Source organism: Oncorhynchus gorbuscha, linkage group LG24 (genome assembly GCF_021184085.1).
Source record: "Oncorhynchus gorbuscha isolate QuinsamMale2020 ecotype Even-year linkage group LG24, OgorEven_v1.0, whole genome shotgun sequence".
NCBI classification, from domain to species: domain Eukaryota; kingdom Metazoa; phylum Chordata; class Actinopteri; order Salmoniformes; family Salmonidae; genus Oncorhynchus; species Oncorhynchus gorbuscha.
The window spans coordinates 58,463,048-58,483,047 of record NC_060196.1 but is presented as its reverse complement, the minus strand read 5'-3'; the positions used below and the strand labels follow the sequence as shown (position 1 = coordinate 58,483,047).

At 44.1% G+C, this 20,000-nt stretch overlaps 1 protein-coding gene across 3 annotated transcripts in view; it reads right to left on the bottom strand.

Moving 5' to 3' along the window:
- The window catches only part of LOC124013436 (gamma-aminobutyric acid type B receptor subunit 1-like), a 247,874-nt gene that overhangs the window by 116,524 nt on the left and 111,350 nt on the right, over nucleotides 1–20,000 (bottom strand). For all 3 annotated transcript variants that reach the window (XM_046327784.1, XM_046327782.1, XM_046327783.1), the window contains one exon: nucleotides 2,183–2,260. In XM_046327784.1, coding sequence (XP_046183740.1) covers nucleotides 2,183–2,260 — 78 coding nt within the window. The remainder of the gene's footprint in view (nucleotides 1–2,182; nucleotides 2,261–20,000) is intronic.

Sequence of the window (20,000 nt, the reverse complement as noted above, 5' to 3'; positions counted from 1 at the left end):
GGAGGGAGGGAGGGAGGGAGGGAGGGAGGGAGGGAGGGAGGGAGGGAGGGGGAGGGAGGGAGGGAGGGAGGGACAGTGATAAACAGGAGAATAAGGGGGAATGAGGAAGATGTTTTTGTTTTAAAAAAGCCATCCTGTATAAACTACCACCGTACCCCCTCATCCTGTATAAACTACCACCGTACCCCCTCATCCTGTATAAACTACCACCGTACCCCCTCATCCTGTATAAACTACCACCGTACCCCCTCATCCTGTATAAACTACCACCGTACCCCCTCATCCTGTATAAACTACCACCGTACCCCCTCATCCTGTATAAACTACCACCGTACCCCTCATCCTGTATAAACTACCACCGTACCCCCTCATCCTGTATAAACTACCACCGTACCCCCTCATCCTGTATAAACTACCACCGTACCCCCTCATCCTGTATAAACTACCACCGTACCTGTATCACGTCTCTGTTAACCTTCAGAAATACAAGCTATCTGACACGGTCTCAGGGATGGCTAACTCCATTCCATCTCCACAGAGGTAAATCAATCCATTAGCTACTTTGCACCTTGCTTGCGGAATGGTCTACAGAGGTCAGTGAAATTGTATGAATTGATGCCTCTGAGGATTGAATTGATGCCTCTGAGGCTTGAATTGATGCCTCTGAGGATTGAATCGATGCCTCTGAGGCTTGAATTGATGCCTCTGAGGCTTGAATTGATGCCTCTGAGGTTTGAATTGATGCCTCTGAGGCTTGAATTGATGCCTCTGAGGATTGAATTGATGCCTCTGAGGATTGAATTGATGCCTCTGAGGATTGAATTGATGCCTCTGAGGCTTGAATTGATGCCTCTGGGGCTTGAATTGATGCCTCTGAGGATTGAATTGATGCCTCTGAGGATTGAATTGATGCCTCTGAGGCTTGAATTGAGTATGCCTATTGATAAGATCACTATGTGCAATGCCAACCGCCGTCTGGAATGGTGTAAAGCTCGCCACCATTGGACTCTGGAGCAGTGGAAACGCGTTCTCTGGAGGGATGAATCACGCTTCACCATCTGGCAGACGAATCTGGGTTTGGCGGATACCAGGAGAACACGACCTGCCCCGATGCAAAGTGCCAACTGTAAAGTTAGGTGGAGGAGGGATAATGGTCTGGGGCTGTTTTTCATGGTTCAGGCCCCTTAGTTCCAGTGAAGGGAATATTAACGTTACAGCATACAATGACATTCTAGAGGATTCTGAGCTTCCAACTTTGTGGTAACAGTTTGGGGAAGGACCTTTCCTGTTTCAGCATGACATTGCCCCTGTGCACAAAGCGAGGTCCATACATCAATGGTTTGTCGATATCAGTGTGGAAGAACTTGACTGGCCTGCACATAGTCCTGACCTTAACCCCATCGGACACCTTTGGGATGAATTGGAAGGCCAACTGTGAGCCAGGCGTAATCGGCCAACATCAGTGCCCGACCTCACTAATGCTCCTGTGGCTGATTAGAAGCAAGTCCCTGCAGCAATGTCCCAACATCAAGTGGAAAACCTTCCCAGAAGAGTGGAGGCTGTTATAGCAGCATTGTTCCAACATCTAGTGGAAAGCCTTCCCAGAAGAGTGGAGGCTATTATAGCAGCAATGTTCCAACATCTAGTGGAAAGCCTTTCCAGAAGAGTGGAGGCTGTTATAGCAGCAATGTTCCAACATCTAGTGGAAAGGCTTCCCAGAAGAGTGGAGGTTGTTATAGCAGCAATGTTCCAACATCTAGTGGAAAGCCTTCCCAGAAGAGTGGAGGCTGTTATAGCAGCAATGTTCCAACATCTAGTGGAAAACCTTCCCAGACGAGTGGAGGCTGTTATAGCAGCAATGTTCTAACATCTAGTGGAAAGCCTTCCCAGAGGAGTGGAGGCTGTTATAGCAGCAAAGGGTGGACCAACTCCATATTAATGCCAATGATTTTGAAATGAAATGTTTGACGAGCAGGTGTCCACATAAGTTTGGTCATGTAGTGTATTTTGTATGGATTTTACTATGTTTTGTAAGTTTCCGCCAGGTCATTACTGTAGATGAAAATGTATTATCAGTCAACTCACCTGGTAAAATAAGGAAGAAAAAAATAAAATACAAATAATATATATATATATGTATGTATATATGTAATATATATATATATATATGAATGTGGCTCACCTATCCACTTGTCATTCCCATACCAGGATAGATTGCCTTTAGTACTGTCGAAGTATCCAATCTTCTTATAGCTGCCTCCTGTGCGGGGAGGATAGAGAGGGAGGGAAAGAGAAGGAAGGAGAGAGAGGGAGGGAAAGAGAAGGGAGGAGAGAGAGGGAGTGAAAGAGAAGGGATGGAGAGAGAGGGAGGGAAAGAGAAGGAAGGAGAGAGAGGGAGTGAAAGAGAAGGGATGGAGAGAGAGGGAGTGAAAGAGAAGGGAGGAGAGAGAGGGAGGGAAAGAGAAGGGATGGAGAGAGAGGGAGTGAAAGAGAAGGGATTGATAGAGAGGGAGGGAAAGAGAAGGAAGGAGAGAGAGGGAAGGAAAGAGAAGGGAGGAGAGAGAGGGAGGGAAAGAGAAGGGATGGAGAGAGAGGGAGTGAAAGAGAAGGGAGGAGAGAGGGGGAGGGAAAGAGAAGGAAGGAGAGAGAGAGTGAGGGAAAGAGAAGGGAGGAGCGAGAGGGAGGGAAAGAGAAGGGAGGAGAGAGAGGGAGGGAAAGAGAAGGAATGAGAGAGAGAGGGAGGGAAAGAGAAGGAAGGAGAGAGAGAGGGAGGGAAAGAGAAGGAAGGAGAGAAGGAGGGAGGGAAAGAGAAGGGAGGAAAGAGAGGGAGGGAAAGAGAAGGAAGGAGAGAGAGGGAGGGAAAGAGAAGGAAGGAGGTAGAGGGAGGGAAAGAGAAGAGAGGAGAGGGAGGGGGGAAAGAGAAGGGAGGAGAGAGAGGGAGGGAAAGAGAAGGAAGGAGAGAGAGAGGGAGGGAAAGAGAAGGGAGGAGAGAGAGGGAGAGATAGAGAAGGAGGAGAGGGGGGAGGGAAGAGAAGGGGAGGAGAGATAGATAGAGACATGTTCACCATACTATAAATATACACATTACACATCCTGAAACTCTGATTGAAGGATTCACCTGAAAAGTACCAGAGCCTGTCAGTCCACAGTAGAGTAATAATATATACATGTTCCATAATAGCAGATTAATATTACCTGTGATTTCACTAGATAGGGTATCACAGAGAGGGTATCACAGAGAGGGTATTAAAGAGAGGGTATCACAGAGAGGGTATCACAGAGAGGGTATCGCAGAGAGGGTATCGCAGAGAGGGTAACACAGAGAGGGTATCACAGAGAGGGTAACACAGAGAGGGTATCACAGAGAGGGTATCACATAGATGGTATTAAAGAGAGGGTATCACAGAGAGGGTATCACAGAGAGGGTAACACAGAGAGGGTATCACAGAGAGGGTAACACAGAGAGGGTATCACAGAGAGGGTATTAAAGAGAGGGTATCACAGAGAGGGTATCACAGAGATGTTATCACAGAGAGGGTATCACAGAGAGGGTATCACAGAGAAGGTATCACAGAGAGGGTATCACAGAGAGGGTATCACAGAGAGGGTATCGCAGAGAGGGTATTAAAGAGAGGGTATCACAGAGAGGGTATCACAGAGAGGGTAACACAGAGAGGGTATCACAGAGAGTGTATTAAAGAGAGGGTATCACAGAGAGGGTATCACAGAGAGGGTATCACAGAGAGGGTATCACAGAGAAGGTATCACAGAGAGGGTATCACAGAGAGGGTATCACAGAGAGGGTATCACAGAGAGGGTATTAAAGAGAGGGTATCACAGAGAGGGTATCACAGAGAGGGTATCACAGAGATGTTAGCCAGTCAGTCTACAGTAGAGTAATAATATGTACATGTTCCATAATAGAGCTGTTCATTAGAAATAATTACTCCACTCCACACACACACACACACACACACATGCAGTCACGCCCGCACACACACACACACACACACACGTGCACACACACACACACACACACACACACACACACACACACACACACACACACACACACACACACACACACACACACACACACACACACACACACACACACACACACACACACACACACACACACACACACAGTAACGCACACACAGTAACACACACACACACACACACACACACACACACACACACACACACACACACACACACACACACACACACACACACACACGCAGTCACGCACACACACACGCACACACACATGCAGTCACGCCCGCACACACACATACACACACACACACGTGCACACACACGTGCACACACACACACACACACACACGCAGTCACGCACACACACACACACACACATGCAGTCACGCCCGCACACACACACACACACACACACACACACACACACACACACACACACACACACACACACACACACACACACACGGTATACCGGTACCACTGTAATATCACGGTACCAAAACGTCATGATACCAACATTTTAGAAGACGGATTCATTCCATATACCGGTACCACTGTAATATCACGGTACCAAAACGTCATGATACCAACATTTTAGAAGACCGTAGAACCGATTCATTCCATACTACCGTCTTCTCCCAGCCCTACCGATCTATAAAGACACTACCGTCTTCTCCCAGCCCTACCGATCTATAAAGACTCTACCGTCTTCTCCCAGCCCTACCGATCTATAAAGACTCTACCGTCTTCTCCCAGCCCTACCGATCTATAAAGACTCTACCGTCTTCTCCCAGCCCTACCGATCTATAAAGACTCTACCGTCTTCTCCCAGCCCTACCGATCTATAAAGACTCTACCGTCTTCTCCCAGCCCTACCGATCTATAAAGACACTACCGTCTTCTCCCAGCCCTACCGATCTATAAAGACTCTACCGTCTTCTCCTAGCCCTACCGATCTATAAAGACTCTACCGTCTTCTCCCAGCCCTACCGATCTATAAAGATACTACCGATCTTCTCCCAGCCCTACCGATCTATAAAGACTCTACCGTCTTCTCCCAGCCCTACCGATCTATAAAGACTCTACCGTCTTCTCCCAGCCCTACCGATCTATAAAGACACTACCGTCTTCTCCCAGCCCTACCGATCTATAAAGACTCTACCGTCTTCTCCCAGCCCTACCGATCTATAAAGAATTTGCAGACGCCTGTTATAAAAAGCTCATAAAAGTCACAGTTTTGTTTTGTAATATCCAACTGAATTGGATTTTTGTCTCTTGTATGAGCAGGTTCTAATAATATCCACTTCACTTTCATGCTCATATCACCTGTGGCAGCGGTACTCGTCCAGCCTCGTCCCCTACCAGCCGTCATGGGCCGTGTTCACTAGCACTCATCCAGCCTCGTCCCCTACCAGCCGTCATGGGCTGTGTTCACTAGCATGTGGTAAATTGCTGCGTGCCGCTTCGGGACACCCAGAGTGGCTCTCTTGTGGCCGTGCTGACAGCATATAGCAGCAGCAGCATCAATAATTCAGCATAGCAAGTTTTTATGAAGGTCTGGTTATTAAATGGGTACATAGTTTAATCCATTCTCCATTTCATTAATTTATTCACAGGTAAATAGTAATATGCTCTAAACTGATTTGGTGACAAACAAACTTTTCTGCCCTGTTTCCAATCAGACACATGGCTGGGAGAAAATATTCAATTAAGTAAATACATTACAAAAATATATATGTATATATTATTCGCTAACTAGCTATGGTACAGGCTGACTCAAATGAGCTGCTAACGTAGCTAGGTAGCTATATCTAGCCAACTTAACATACTGTATAGCTAGCTATCTAGCCATCTTAACAGACTGTATAGCTAGCTCGCTAAGTGAATTAAATATCACCAGCTACCTAACTTCGTATTAGTTAGCTATCTTGATGTATTTATCGTTGTAAAAAACAAACTCCAAATGCATTTGTAGGTAGCTAGCTAAGGACAGAGAAAATAGTAACATAATATTCAGTGCCGTCTAATTTGAGTAATAGTGAAGTCTGTTTGTTGTTATGTTTCCTGTGTTTTCTCGGATACACAGAGCTGTGAAAGCCTTTCTGCAGATGATGAAGTCCCAATGAAGAGCAGTGGTTGGGGTCCCGGGGGACTCAAAGGGTACACGTAGCACTACACAGCTGATTCAAATGATCACTTAGCACTACACAGCTGATTTAAATGATCACTTAGCACTACACAGCTGATTTAAATGATCACTTAGCACTACACAGCTGATTCAAATGATCACTTAGCACTACACAGCTGATTCAAATGATCACGTAGCACTACACAGCTGATTCAAATGATCACTTAGCACTACACAGCTGATTCAAATGATCACTTAGCACTACACAGCTGATTTAAATGATCACTTAGCACTACACAGCTGATTCAAATGATCACTTAGCACTACACAGCTGATTTAAATGATCACTTGGCACTACACAGCTGATTCAAATGATCACTTGGCACTACACAGCTGATTCAAATGATCACTTAGCACTACACAGCTGATTTAAATGATCACTTAGCACTACACAGCTGATTCAAATGATCACTTAGCACTACACAGCTGATTCAAATGATCACTTAGCACTACACAGCTGATTTAAATGATCACTTAGCACTACACAGCTGATTTAAATGATCACTTAGCACTACACAGCTGATTTAAATGATCACGTAGCACTACACAGCTGATTTAAATGATCATTTAGCACTACACAGCTGATTTAAATGATCACGTAGCACTACACAGCTGATTTAAATGATCACTTAGCACTACACAGCTGATTCAAATGATCACTTAGCACTACACAGCTGATTCAAATGATCACTTAGCACTACACAGCTGATTCAAATGATCACTTAGCACTACACAGCTGATTTAAATGATCACGTAGCACTACACAGCTGATTCAAATGATCACTTAGCACTACACAGCTGATTTAAATGATCACTTAGCACTAAACAGCTGATTCAAATGATCACTTAGCACTACACAGCTGATTCAAATGATCACTTAGCACTACACAGCTGATTTAAATGATCACTTAGCACTACACAGCTGATTTAAATGATCACTTAGCACTACACAGCTGATTTAAATGATCACTTAGCACTACACAGCTGATTTAAATGATCACGTAGCACTACACAGCTGATTTAAATGATCATTTAGCACTACACAGCTGATTTAAATGATCACGTAGCACTACACAGCTGATTTAAATGATCACTTAGCACTACACAGCTGATTCAAATGATCACTTAGCACTACACAGCTGATTCAAATGATCACTTAGCACTACACAGCTGATTCAAATGATCACTTAGCACTACACAGCTGATTTAAATGATCACGTAGCACTACACAGCTGATTCAAATGATCACTTAGCACTACACAGCTGATTTAAATGATCACTTAGCACTAAACAGCTGATTCAAATGATCACTTAGCACTACACAGCTGATTCAAATGATCACTTAGCACTACACAGCTGATTTAAATGATCACTTAGCACTACACAGCTGATTTAAATGATCACTTGGCACTACACAGCTGATTCAAATGATCATTTGGCACTACACAGCTGATTCAAATGATCACTTAGCACTACACAGCTGATTTAAATGATCACTTGGCACTACACAGCTGATTCAAATGATCACGTCATCATCAAGCTTTAAGTGGTATTAATGTATTCCTTTGCGATGCTATCCTTGATATGATCATGTTATTGTCACATGCTACACATTCACATGTATCTATCTATCTATCTATCTATCTATCTATTCAATGTTATCATGATTTGTTATAAGAGATATTATACTTTAGTAAATCTACAATGACCTGGTGATGTAGAAGTCTAATAATTACATTATCTTCCATTTTCCTACAGATACTACTGGAGATGCCTTCAAAACGATTGGCTACAGTTACCGTATAGGGATCTGCACGGTTGGGTGCATTGTCGCAGGTGTGACCAGGGCCATCTGGAACTGCCTAGTGGGGGGAATTCAGGCGTGTATGAAGGCTACCTTTGTCCTGCATAACTTCATGAGGATGGACACGAGGACCAGGAGGGGGACCTGCAGCTCTCCGCCGCGTGCCAGGAGAGAGGCCTGCTGCTCGGCAGGATGTTACACGGATGCTGGCCAACAACGCAGCACGGGAGGCAATCCGTGTTCGGGAGATCTTCACCTCCTACGTCTTCTAGTAACCAGCAGGTAGCCTAGTGGTTAGAGGGTTGGACTAGTAACCATCAGGTAGCCTAGTGGTTAGAGCGTTGGACTAGTAACCAGCAAGTAGTCTAGTGGTTAGAGAGTTGGACTAGTAACCATCAGGTAGCCTAGTGGTTAGAGCGTTGGACTAGTAACCAGCAAGTAGTCTAGTGGTTAGAGAGTTGGACTAGTAACCATCAGGTAGCCTAGTGGTTAGAGGGTTGGACTAGTAACCATCAGGTAGCCTAGTGGTTAGAGCGTTGGACTAGTAACCAGCAAGTAGTCTAGTGGTTAGAGAGTTGGGCCAATAACCAGCAAGTAGTCTAGTGGTTAGAGCATTGGGCCAATAACCAGCAAGTAGTCTAGTGGTTAGAGCATTGGGCCAATAACCAGCAAGTAGTCTAGTGGTTAGAGCATTGGGCCAATAACCAGCAAGTAGTCTAGTGGTTAGAGCGTTGGACTAGTAACCAGCAGGTAGCCTAATGGATAGAGGGTTTGGCTAGTAACCAGCAGGTAGCCTAGTGGTTAGAGCGTTAGGCCAGTAACCAGCAGGTAGTCTAGTGGTTAGAGCGTTGGGCCAGTAACCAGCAGGTAGTCTAGTGGTTAGAGTGTTAGGCCAGTAACCAGCAGGTAGCCTAGTGGTTAGAGCGTTGGGCCAGTAACCAGCATATAGCCTAGTGGTTAGAGCGTTGGGCCAGTAACCAGCAGGTAGTCTAATGGTTAGAGCGTTAGCATTATTTCTATAACTATGCTATATTGTTTGTCCTTTTTTTTCAGTATAAAGTACTCTGGAGCTGCTGAGTGTGGAAACTAGGTAAAGACACACTCACACGCACACACACACACACGCACACACACACACACACGCACACACACACGCACACACACACACACACACACACACACACACGCACACGCACACGCACACGCACACACACACACACACACAGAGATTGCTGTTGAACCATGTCTGTTTAAATACCTTATATTCTCAATAACAGTCTCTCTCTCTCACTTCATCCTTCTCTCCCTTCTACTCCCTAAATCCTCAAGGTTATATCAGCTGTGTCGGTGAACCACTCCATCTGAACTGGCTGACACAGAGGGCACAGCATGATCAGAGGTGAGAGGTCACTTGGTCGGGTCAACAGGAAGTATGATAAAAGAAAAATACAGATCGATATGTACTGTAGTAGTCCCAGAGTTAATCATCCAAGATGTAGACAGGAAGCAAGTACAGCGTGAGGATGTAATAAATAAATAGACATGAAACTAAACAGGGAACAGCGTCTGGACAAGAGAAACCAAAACAACATTGATGCAGACAACGAGAACAAAACTGAGGAAGTGACAGATATATGGGAGGCAAAATCAATGACGTGATGGAGTCCAGGCGAGTCCGATGAAGCGCTGGTGCGCACAGCGATGGTGACAGGTGTACGTAATGATGGTGACAGGTGTACGTAATGATGGTGACAGGTGTACGTAATGATGGTGACAGGTGTACGTAATGATGGTGACAGGTGTACGTAATGATGGTGACAGGTGTACGTAATGATGTGACACAAGGTCAGTTTTTGCATTTCACCTCTTGATGATTAAGATGACTGACCGTGTCATGATTAAACATGCTCTCTCTCTCTTTCTCCATCTGTCACTCGTCTGCAGGTATGTTTTCATGTGAGAGAGGATGCCAACCCCCTGTCCCGTCATCGTTAACTCACCCGCTCTAAAGATAGCCATCGGGCCGACTGGGGCCCCAAGGCTGGTTAGGAGACACCGCTAGAAACATTGTAATTGTGATGAACTGAGAGAAAATTAAGTTTAGTAGAACGGGAATGAATGACTCTGCTGCTTCCTTGCTCATTTTTCCCTTTCCATACACAGATCGGCTACACATCCACAGGCATACAGGTATTTTTTTCATCCTCCACTACACAATAAGCAAGAAAAGTGTTAACGAGCTACTTCAGCTGCATTGCATGGCAAATATTAGCAATGCAAGCTTACAAAATTGTACATTAAATTTGCAGTAACTGCTTTAGCTAGCTAGATTCTTTACATCCACTGTTTCACAAGAGGAAAGCCTGGTTTGAAGGTTTCCTCAGGAGTCCCTAAAACATTAAACAACACGAATTACAATTTCATACTCCTGTCAAAATGCCCATGAAGCTCGCTCCCTAGCTGGCAAATGTCCCTCACTCCCTCCCTCCCTTACACTCTGTCCCTCCCTGCCTCACACTCCCTCCCTTCCTCACACTCTGTCCCTCCCTCTCTCCCTCACAATCTGTCCCTCCCTCCCTAACACTCTTTCCCTCCCTCCCTTACACTCTGTCCCTCCCTCCCTCACACTCCCTCCCTTCATTTTACTCTGTCCCTCCCTCCCTTCCTCACACTCCCTCCCTCCCTCCCTCCCTCACACTCTGTCCCTCCCTGCCTCCCTCCCTCCCTTCCTCTCACTCTGGCACTCCCTCCCTTCCTCACACTCTGTCCCTCCCTGCCTCCCTCCCTCCCTTCCTCACACTCTGTCCCTCCCTGCCTCCCTCCCTCCCTTCCTCACTCTGTCACTCCCTCCCTCCCTCACACTCTGTCCCTCCCTGCCTCCCTCCCTCCCTTCCTCTCACTCTGTCACTCCCTCCCTTCCTCACACTCCCTCTCTCGCTTCCTTACACTCCCTCCCTCCCTTCCTCTCACTCTGTCCCTCCCTCCCTTCCTCTCACACTGTCCCTCCCTCCCTTCTTCACACTCCCTCCCTCCCTCAAACCCCCTCACACTCTGTCCCTCCCTCCCTCCTTCACACTCCCTCCCTCACAGTCTGTCCCTCCCTCCCTCCTTCACACTCCGTCCCTACCTCCCTCACACTCCGTCCCTACCTCCCTCACACTCTGTCCCTCCCTCCCTCCCTCAAACTCTGTCCCTCCCTCCCACCCTCACACTCTGTCCCTCCCTCCCTCCTTCACACCCCCTCCCTAACACTCTGTCCCTCCCTCCCTCCCTCATACTCTGTTCCTCCCTCCCTCCCTCCCTCACACTCTGTCCCTCCCTCCCTCCTTCACCCCCTCCTCCCCTCATACTCTGTCCCTCCCTCCCTCCTTCACACCCCCTCCCTCACACTCTGTCCCTCCCTCTTTCACCCCCTCCCTCACACCCCCCCTCCCTCACACTCTGTCCCTCCCTCCCTCACACTCTGTCTCTCCCTCCCTCCCTCACACTCTGTCCCTCCCTCCTTCACCCCCCCTCCCTCACATTCTGTCCCTCCCTCCCTCCCACTCTGTCCCTCCCTCCCTCCCACTCTGTCCCTCCCTCCCTCACACTCTGTCCCTCCCTCCCTCCTTCACCCCCCCCTCACACTCTGTCCCTCCCTCCCTCACACTCTGTCCCTTCCTCCCTCACACTCTGTCCCTCCCTCCCTCCTTCACACCCCCTCCCTCACACTCTGTCCCTCCCTCCCTCACACTCTCTCTCTCCCTCCCTTCCTCACACTCTGTCCCTCCCTCCCTCCTTCACACCCCCTCCACCCTCCCTCACACTCTGTCCCTCCCTCCCTCCCTCCTTCACACCCCCCCTCCCTCACACTCTGTCCCTCCCTCTTTCACCCCCCTCCCTCACACCCCCCCTCCCTCACACTCTGTCCCTCCCTCCTCACACTCTGTCTCTCCCTCCCTCCCTCACACTCTGTCCCTCCCTCCCTCCTTCACCCCCCCCCTCACATTCTGTCCCTCCCTCCCTCCCACTCTGTCCCTCCCTCCCTCCCACTCTGTCCCTCCCTCCCTCACACTCTGTCCCTCCCTCCCTCCTTCACCCCCCCCCCTCACACTCTGTCCCTCCCTCCCTCACACTCTGTCCCTTCCTCCCTCACACTCTGTCCCTCCCTCCCTCCTTCACACCCCCCTCCCTCACACTCTGTCCCTCCCTCCCTCACACTCTCTCTCTCCCTCCCTTCCTCACACTCTGTCCCTCCCTCCCTCCTTCACACCCCCTCCACCCTCCCTCACACTCTGTCCCTCCCTCCCTCCCTCCCTCCTTCACACCCTCCCCTCCCTCCCTCACACTCTGTCCCTCCCCTCCCTCCCTCACACTCTGTCCCTCCCTCCCTCCCTCCTTCACACCCTCCCCTCGCTCCCTCACACTCTGTCCCTTCCTCCCTCACACTCTGTCCCTCCCTCCTTCACACCCCCTCCCTCACACTCTGTCCCTCCCTCCCTCACACTCTCTCACTCCCTCCCTTCCTCACACTCTGTCCCTCCCTCCCTCCCTCCCTCCTTCACACCCCCTCCACCCTCCCTCACACTCTGTCCCTCCCTCCCTCCCTCCTTCACACCCTCCCCTCCCTCCCTCACACTCTGTCCCTCCCCTCCCTCCCTCACACTCTGTCCCTCCCTCCCTCCTTCACACCCTCCCCTCCCTCCCTCACACTCTGTCCCTCCCTCCCTCACACTCTGTCCCTTCCTCCCTCACACTCTGTCCCTCCCTCCCTCCTTCACACCCCCTCCCTCACACTCTGTCCCTCCCTCCCTCACACTCTCTCACTCCCTCCCTTCCTCACACTCTGTCCCTCCCTCCCTCCCTCCTTCACACCCCCCCTCCACCCTCCCTCACACTCTGTCCCTCCCTCCCTCCTTCACACCCTCCCCTCCCTCCCTCCTTCACACCCTCCCCTCCCTCCCTCACACTCTGTCCCTCCCTCCCTCCCTCCTTCACACCCTCCCCTCCCTCCCTCACACTCTGTCCCTCCCTCCCTCCTTCACACCCTCCCCTCCCTCCCTCCTTCACACCCTCCCCTCCCTCCCTCACACTCTGTCCCTCCCTCCCTCCCTCCTTCACACCCCCCCTCCACCCTCCCTCACACTCTGTCCCTCCCTCCCTCCTTCACACCCTCCCCTCCCTCCCTCCTTCACACCCTCCCCTCCCTCCCTCACACTCTGTCCCTCCCTCCCTCCCTCCTTCACACCCTCACACTCTGTCCCTCCCTCCCTCCTCCCCTCCCTCCCTCACACCCTCCCCTCCCTCCCTCACACCCTCCCCTCCCCTCCCTGAATGGTATACAACACATGGTTTCTAGTTGTTTGCTGCCATTCCATTTGTGCCGTTCCAGACATTATTATGAGCCGTCCTCCCTACGGCAGCCTCCACTGATGTACATTCCTTCCCCCCATTAGTCCAGCCAAATCACAGGTCGGCCTTTGTAAATATGAGCAAATCAGTCATTCTATGCAGGATTCTATTATACGCTGAACAGCGTGAAGTTAAATTCAATGTGTTGAGCAGAAGTGCGAAGTTTATGGAGAACGTTTAGAAACCGTGAACAAGCGTCTTGGAGACGGGGGCGAACAGGATGCTTGGCCACCGATTTGTATTTATTCATAGGCCGTGATGTTGCGGTGCTACTCGGTATCGTGATACTGACTTGGTATCGTTTGTAAAATGTTGTTATCAAGCCTCCCGAGTGGCATCACTACAGAACCGGGTTAGATCCCAGGCTGTGTTGCAGCCAGCCACGACCAGGAGACCCATGAGGCGGCGCACAATTGGCCCAGCGTCGTCCGGGTAACGCTGCTGTGGCGGGCCGGGCGCAGTCCACGCTGACACCATCGCCAGGTGTACGGTGTTAAGTGGTCAGTGTGTCGAGAAGCAGTGAGGCTCGGCTGGGTCGTGTTTCGGACACAGGACTCTCAACCTTCGACTCTCCCGAGTCCGTACAGAAGTTGCAGCGATGGGACAAGACTGAAAATACCAATTGGATATCACGAAATTGGGGAGAAAAAGGGGTAAAAAGTATCGTGATAAGCCTAGTGCGCACACACACATAATGACTCCTTTCCACACAGCGCCCGCCCCAGGAAACTGACACTATGCAAGACAACACCACATGGTGGAGGACGCTACTGTGTGTGTGTTGAACATTACCTCTGCCAAGGACCCTCCTACTGTGGATGAAGTTAGTCAAATGAGTAGATATACAGCAGATAGAATAGATATGCAGTAGATATGCAGTAGAAATGCAGTAGATATACAGTAGATATACAGCAGATAGAATAGATATGCAGTAGATATACAGTAGATATGCAGTAGATATACAGTAGATAGAATAGATATGCAGTAGATATACAGTAGATATGCAGTAGATATACAGTAGATATACAGCAGATATAATAGATATGCAGTAGATATGCAGTAGATATGCAGTAGATATACAGTAGATATACAGCAGATATAATAGATATGCAGTAGATATACTATAGATGTGCATTAAATATACAGTAGATATAGAGTAGATATGCAGTAGATATACAGTAGATATACAGCAGATATAATAGATATGCAGTAGATATACAGTAGATATACAGCAGATATAATAGATATGCAGTAGATATACAGTAGATATACAGCAGATATAATAGATATGCAGTAGATATGCAGTAGATATACAGCAGATATAATAGATATGCAGTAGATATACAGTAGAAATGCAGTAGATATACAGTAGATATGCAGTAGATATACAGTAGATATACAGTAGATATGCAGTAGATATACAGTAGATATACAGCAGATATAATAGATATGCAGTAGATATACAGTAGATATACAGCAGATATAATAGATATGCAGTAGATATGCAGTAGATATACAGCAGATAGAATAGATATGCAGTAGATATGCAGTAGATATGCAGTAGATATACAGCAGATATAATAGATATGCAGTAGATATGCAGTAGATATACAGTAGATATACAGTAGATATATAGCAGATATAATAGATATGCAGTAGATATACAGTAGATATACAGCAGATATAATAGATATGCAGTAGATATGCAGTAGATATGCAGTAGATATACAGCAGATATAATAGATATGCAGTAGATATGCAGTAGATATACAGTAGATATACAGCAGATATAATAGATATGCAGTAGATATGCAGTAGATATGCAGTAGATATACAGTAGATATACAGCAGATATAATAGATATGCAGTAGATATGCAGTAGATATACAGTAGATATACAGTAGATAGAATAGATATGCAGTAGATATACAGCAGATACGCAGTAGATATGCAGTAGATACACAGTAGATATACAATAGATATGCAGTAGCAATGCAGTAGATATGCAGCAGATATACAGTAAGTACACAGTAGATAGAGTAGAAATACAGTAGATATGCAGTAGATATGCAGTAGATATGCAGTAGCTATGCAGTAGATATACAGTAGATATGCAGTAGATATGCAGTAGCTATGCAGTAGATATACCGTAGATGTGCAGTAGATATACAGTAGATATGCAGTAGATATACAGTAGATATACAGTAGATGTGCAGTAGATGTGCAGTAGATATGCAGTAGATATACAGTAGATATACAGTAGATATACAGTAGATATACCGTAGATGTGCAGTAGATATACAATAAATATGCAGTAGATAGATATATGGTAGATATGCAGTAGATAGATATATGGTAGATATGCAGTAGATATGCAGTAGATATGCAGTAGATATACAGTAGATATACAGTAGATATACAGTAGCTATGCAGTAGATATACAGTAGATATGCAGTAGATATGCAGTAGCTATGCAGTAGATACACCGTAGATGTGCAGTAGATATACAGTAGATATGCAGTAGATATACAGTAGATATACAGTAGATGTGCAGTAGATGTGCAGTAGATATGCAGTAGATATGCAGTAGATATACAGTAGATATACAGTAGATATACAGTAGCTATGCAGTAGATATGCAGTAGATGTGCAGTAGATATGCAATAGATATGCAGTAGATATACAGTAGATATACAGTAGATATACAGTAGATGTGCAGTAGATGTGCAGTAGATATGCAGTAGATATACAGTAGATATACAGTAGATATACAGTAGATATACAGTAGATGTGCAGTACATGTGCAGTAGATATGCAGTAGATATACAGTAGATATACCGTAGATGTGCAGTAGATATACAGTAGATATGCAGTAGATATACAGTAGATATACAGTAGATATACAGTAGATATACAGTAGATGTGCAGTAGATGTGCAGTAGATATACAATAGATATGCAGTAGATAGATATATGGTAGATATGCAGTAGATATGCAGTAGATATACAGTAGATATACAGTAGATAGATATATGGTAGATATGCAGTAGATAGATATATGGTAGATATGCAGTAGATATGCAGTAGATATACAGTAGATATACAGTAGATAGATATATGGTAGATCTGCAGTAGATATACAGTAGATAGATATATGGTAGATCTGCAGTAGATATACAGTAGATATGCATTAAATATGTAGTAGATATATATACAGTAGATATACAGTAGATATACAGTAGATATACAGTAGATATGCATTAAATATGTAGTAGATATATATACAGTAGATATACAGTAGATATACAGTAGATATACAGTAGATAGAATAGATATGCAGTAGATATACAGCAGATACGCAGTAGATATGCAGTAGATACACAGTAGATATACAATAGATATGCAGTAGCAATGCAGTAGATATGCAGCAGATATACAGTAAGTATACAGTAGATAGAGTAGAAATACAGTAGATATGCAGTAGATATGCAGTAGATATGCAGTAGCTATGCAGTAGATATACAGTAGATATGCAGTAGATATGCAGTAGCTATGCAGTAGATATACCGTAGATGTGCAGTAGATATACAGTAGATATGCAGTAGATATACAGTAGATATACAGTAGATGTGCAGTAGATGTGCAGTAGATATGCAGTAGATATACAGTAGATATACAGTAGATATACAGTAGATATACCGTAGATGTGCAGTAGATATACAATAAATATGCAGTAGATAGATATATGGTAGATATGCAGTAGATAGATATATGGTAGATATGCAGTAGATATGCAGTAGATATACAGTAGATATACAGTAGATATACAGTAGCTATGCAGTAGATATACAGTAGATATGCAGTAGATATGCAGTAGCTATGCAGTAGATATACCGTAGATGTGCAGTAGATATACAGTAGATATGCAGTAGATATACAGTAGATATACAGTAGATGTGCAGTAGATGTGCAGTAGATATGCAGTAGATATGCAGTAGATATACAGTAGATATACAGTAGATATGCAGTAGCTATGCAGTAGATATGCAGTAGATGTGCAGTAGATATGCAATAGATATGCAGTAGATATACAGTAGATATACAGTAGATATACAGTAGATGTGCAGTAGATGTGCAGTAGATATGCAGTAGATATACAGTAGATATACAGTAGATATACAGTAGATATACAGTAGATGTGCAGTACATGTGCAGTAGATATGCAGTAGATATACAGTAGATATACAGTAGATATACCGTAGATGTGCAGTAGATATACAGTAGATATGCAGTAGATATACAGTAGATATACAGTAGATATACAGTAGATATACAGTAGATGTGCAGTAGATGTGCAGTAGATATACAATAGATATGCAGTAGATAGATATATGGTAGATATGCAGTAGATATGCAGTAGATATACAGTAGATATACAGTAGATAGATATATGGTAGATATGCAGTAGATAGATATATGGTAGATATGCAGTAGATATGCAGTAGATATACAGTAGATATACAGTAGATAGATATATGGTAGATCTGCAGTAGATATACAGTAGATAGATATATGGTAGATCTGCAGTAGATATACAGTAGATATGCATTAAATATGTAGTAGATATATATACAGTAGATATACAGTAGATATACAGTAGATATACAGTAGATATGCATTAAATATGTAGTAGATATATATACAGTAGATATACAGTAGATATACAGTAGATATGCATTAAATATGTAGTAGATATACAGTAGATATACAGTAGATATGCATTAAATATGCAGTAGATATACAGTAGATATGCAGTAGATAGATATATGGTAGATCTGCAGTAGATATGCAGTAGATATACAGTAGATATGCAGTAGATAGATATATGGTAGATCTGCAGTAGATATACAGTAGATATACAGTAGATATACAGTAGATATGCATTAAATATGCAGTAGATATACAGTAGATATGCAGTAGATGGATATATGGTAGATCTGCAGTAGATATGCAGTAGATAGATATATGGTAGATCTGCAGTAGATATACAGTAGATGTGCAGTAGATATACAGTAGATATGCAGTAGATATACAGTAGATATACAGTAGATATACAGTAGATATGCAGTAGATATAGAGTAGATATGCAGTAGATATACAGTAGATATCCAGTAGATATCCAGTAGATATACAGTAGATATACAGTAGATATGCATTAAATATGCAGTAGATATGCAGTAGATATACTATAGATGTGCATTAAATATACAGTAGATATACAGTAGATATACAGTAGATATACAGTAGATATGCAGTATATATGCAGTATATATGCAGTAGATATACAGTAGATATGCAGTAGATATACAGTAGATATACAGTATATATGCATTAAATATGCAGTAGATATACAGTAGATATACAGTAGATATACAGTAGATATGCAGTATATATGCAGTATATATGCAGTAGATATACAGTAGATATGCAGTAGATATACAGTAGATATACAGTATATATGCATTAAATATGCAGTAGATATGCAGTAGATATACTATAGATGTGCATTAAATATACAGTAGATATGCAGTAGATATGCAGTAGATATACAGTAGATATGAAGTAGATATGCAGTAGATATACAGTAGATATGCAGTAGATATACAGTAGATATACAGTAGATATGCAGGAGATATACAGTAGATATACAGTAGATATGCAGTAGATATACAGTAGATATACAGTAGATATACAGTAGATATGAAGTAGATATACAGTATATATGCATTAAATATGCAGTAGATATGCAGTAGATATACATTAAATATACAGTAGATATGCAGTAGATATGCAGTAGATATACAGTAGATATGAAGTAGATATGCAGTAGATATACAGTAGATATACAGTAGATAGATATATGGTAGATCTACAGTAGATATCCAGTAGATATACAGTAGATATACAGTAGATATGAAGTAGATATGCAGTAGATATACAGTAGATATACTATAGATGTGCATTAAATATACAGTAGATATCCAGTAGATATCCAGTAGATATACAGTAGATATACAGTAGATATGCAGTAGATATACAGTAGATATACAGTAGATATACAGTAGATATGCAGTAGATATACAGTAGATATACAGTAGATATGCAGTAGATATACAGTAGATATGCAGTAGATATGCAGTAGATATACAGTAGATATACAGTAGATATGAAGTAGATATACAGTATATATGCATTAAATATGCAGTAGATATGCAGTAGATATACTATAGATGTGCATTAAATATACAGTAGATATGCAGTAGATATGCAGTAGATATACAGTAGATATGAAGTAGATATGCAGTAGATATGCAGTAGCTATGCAGTAGATATACCGTAGATGTGCAGTAGATATACAGTAGATATGCAGTAGATATACAGTAGATATACAGTAGATGTGCAGTAGATGTGCAGTAGATATGCAGTAGATATGCAGTAGATATACAGTAGATATACAGTAGATATACAGTAGATATGCAGTAGCTATGCAGTAGATATGCAGTAGATGTGCAGTAGATATGCAATAGATATGCAGTAGATATACAGTAGATATACA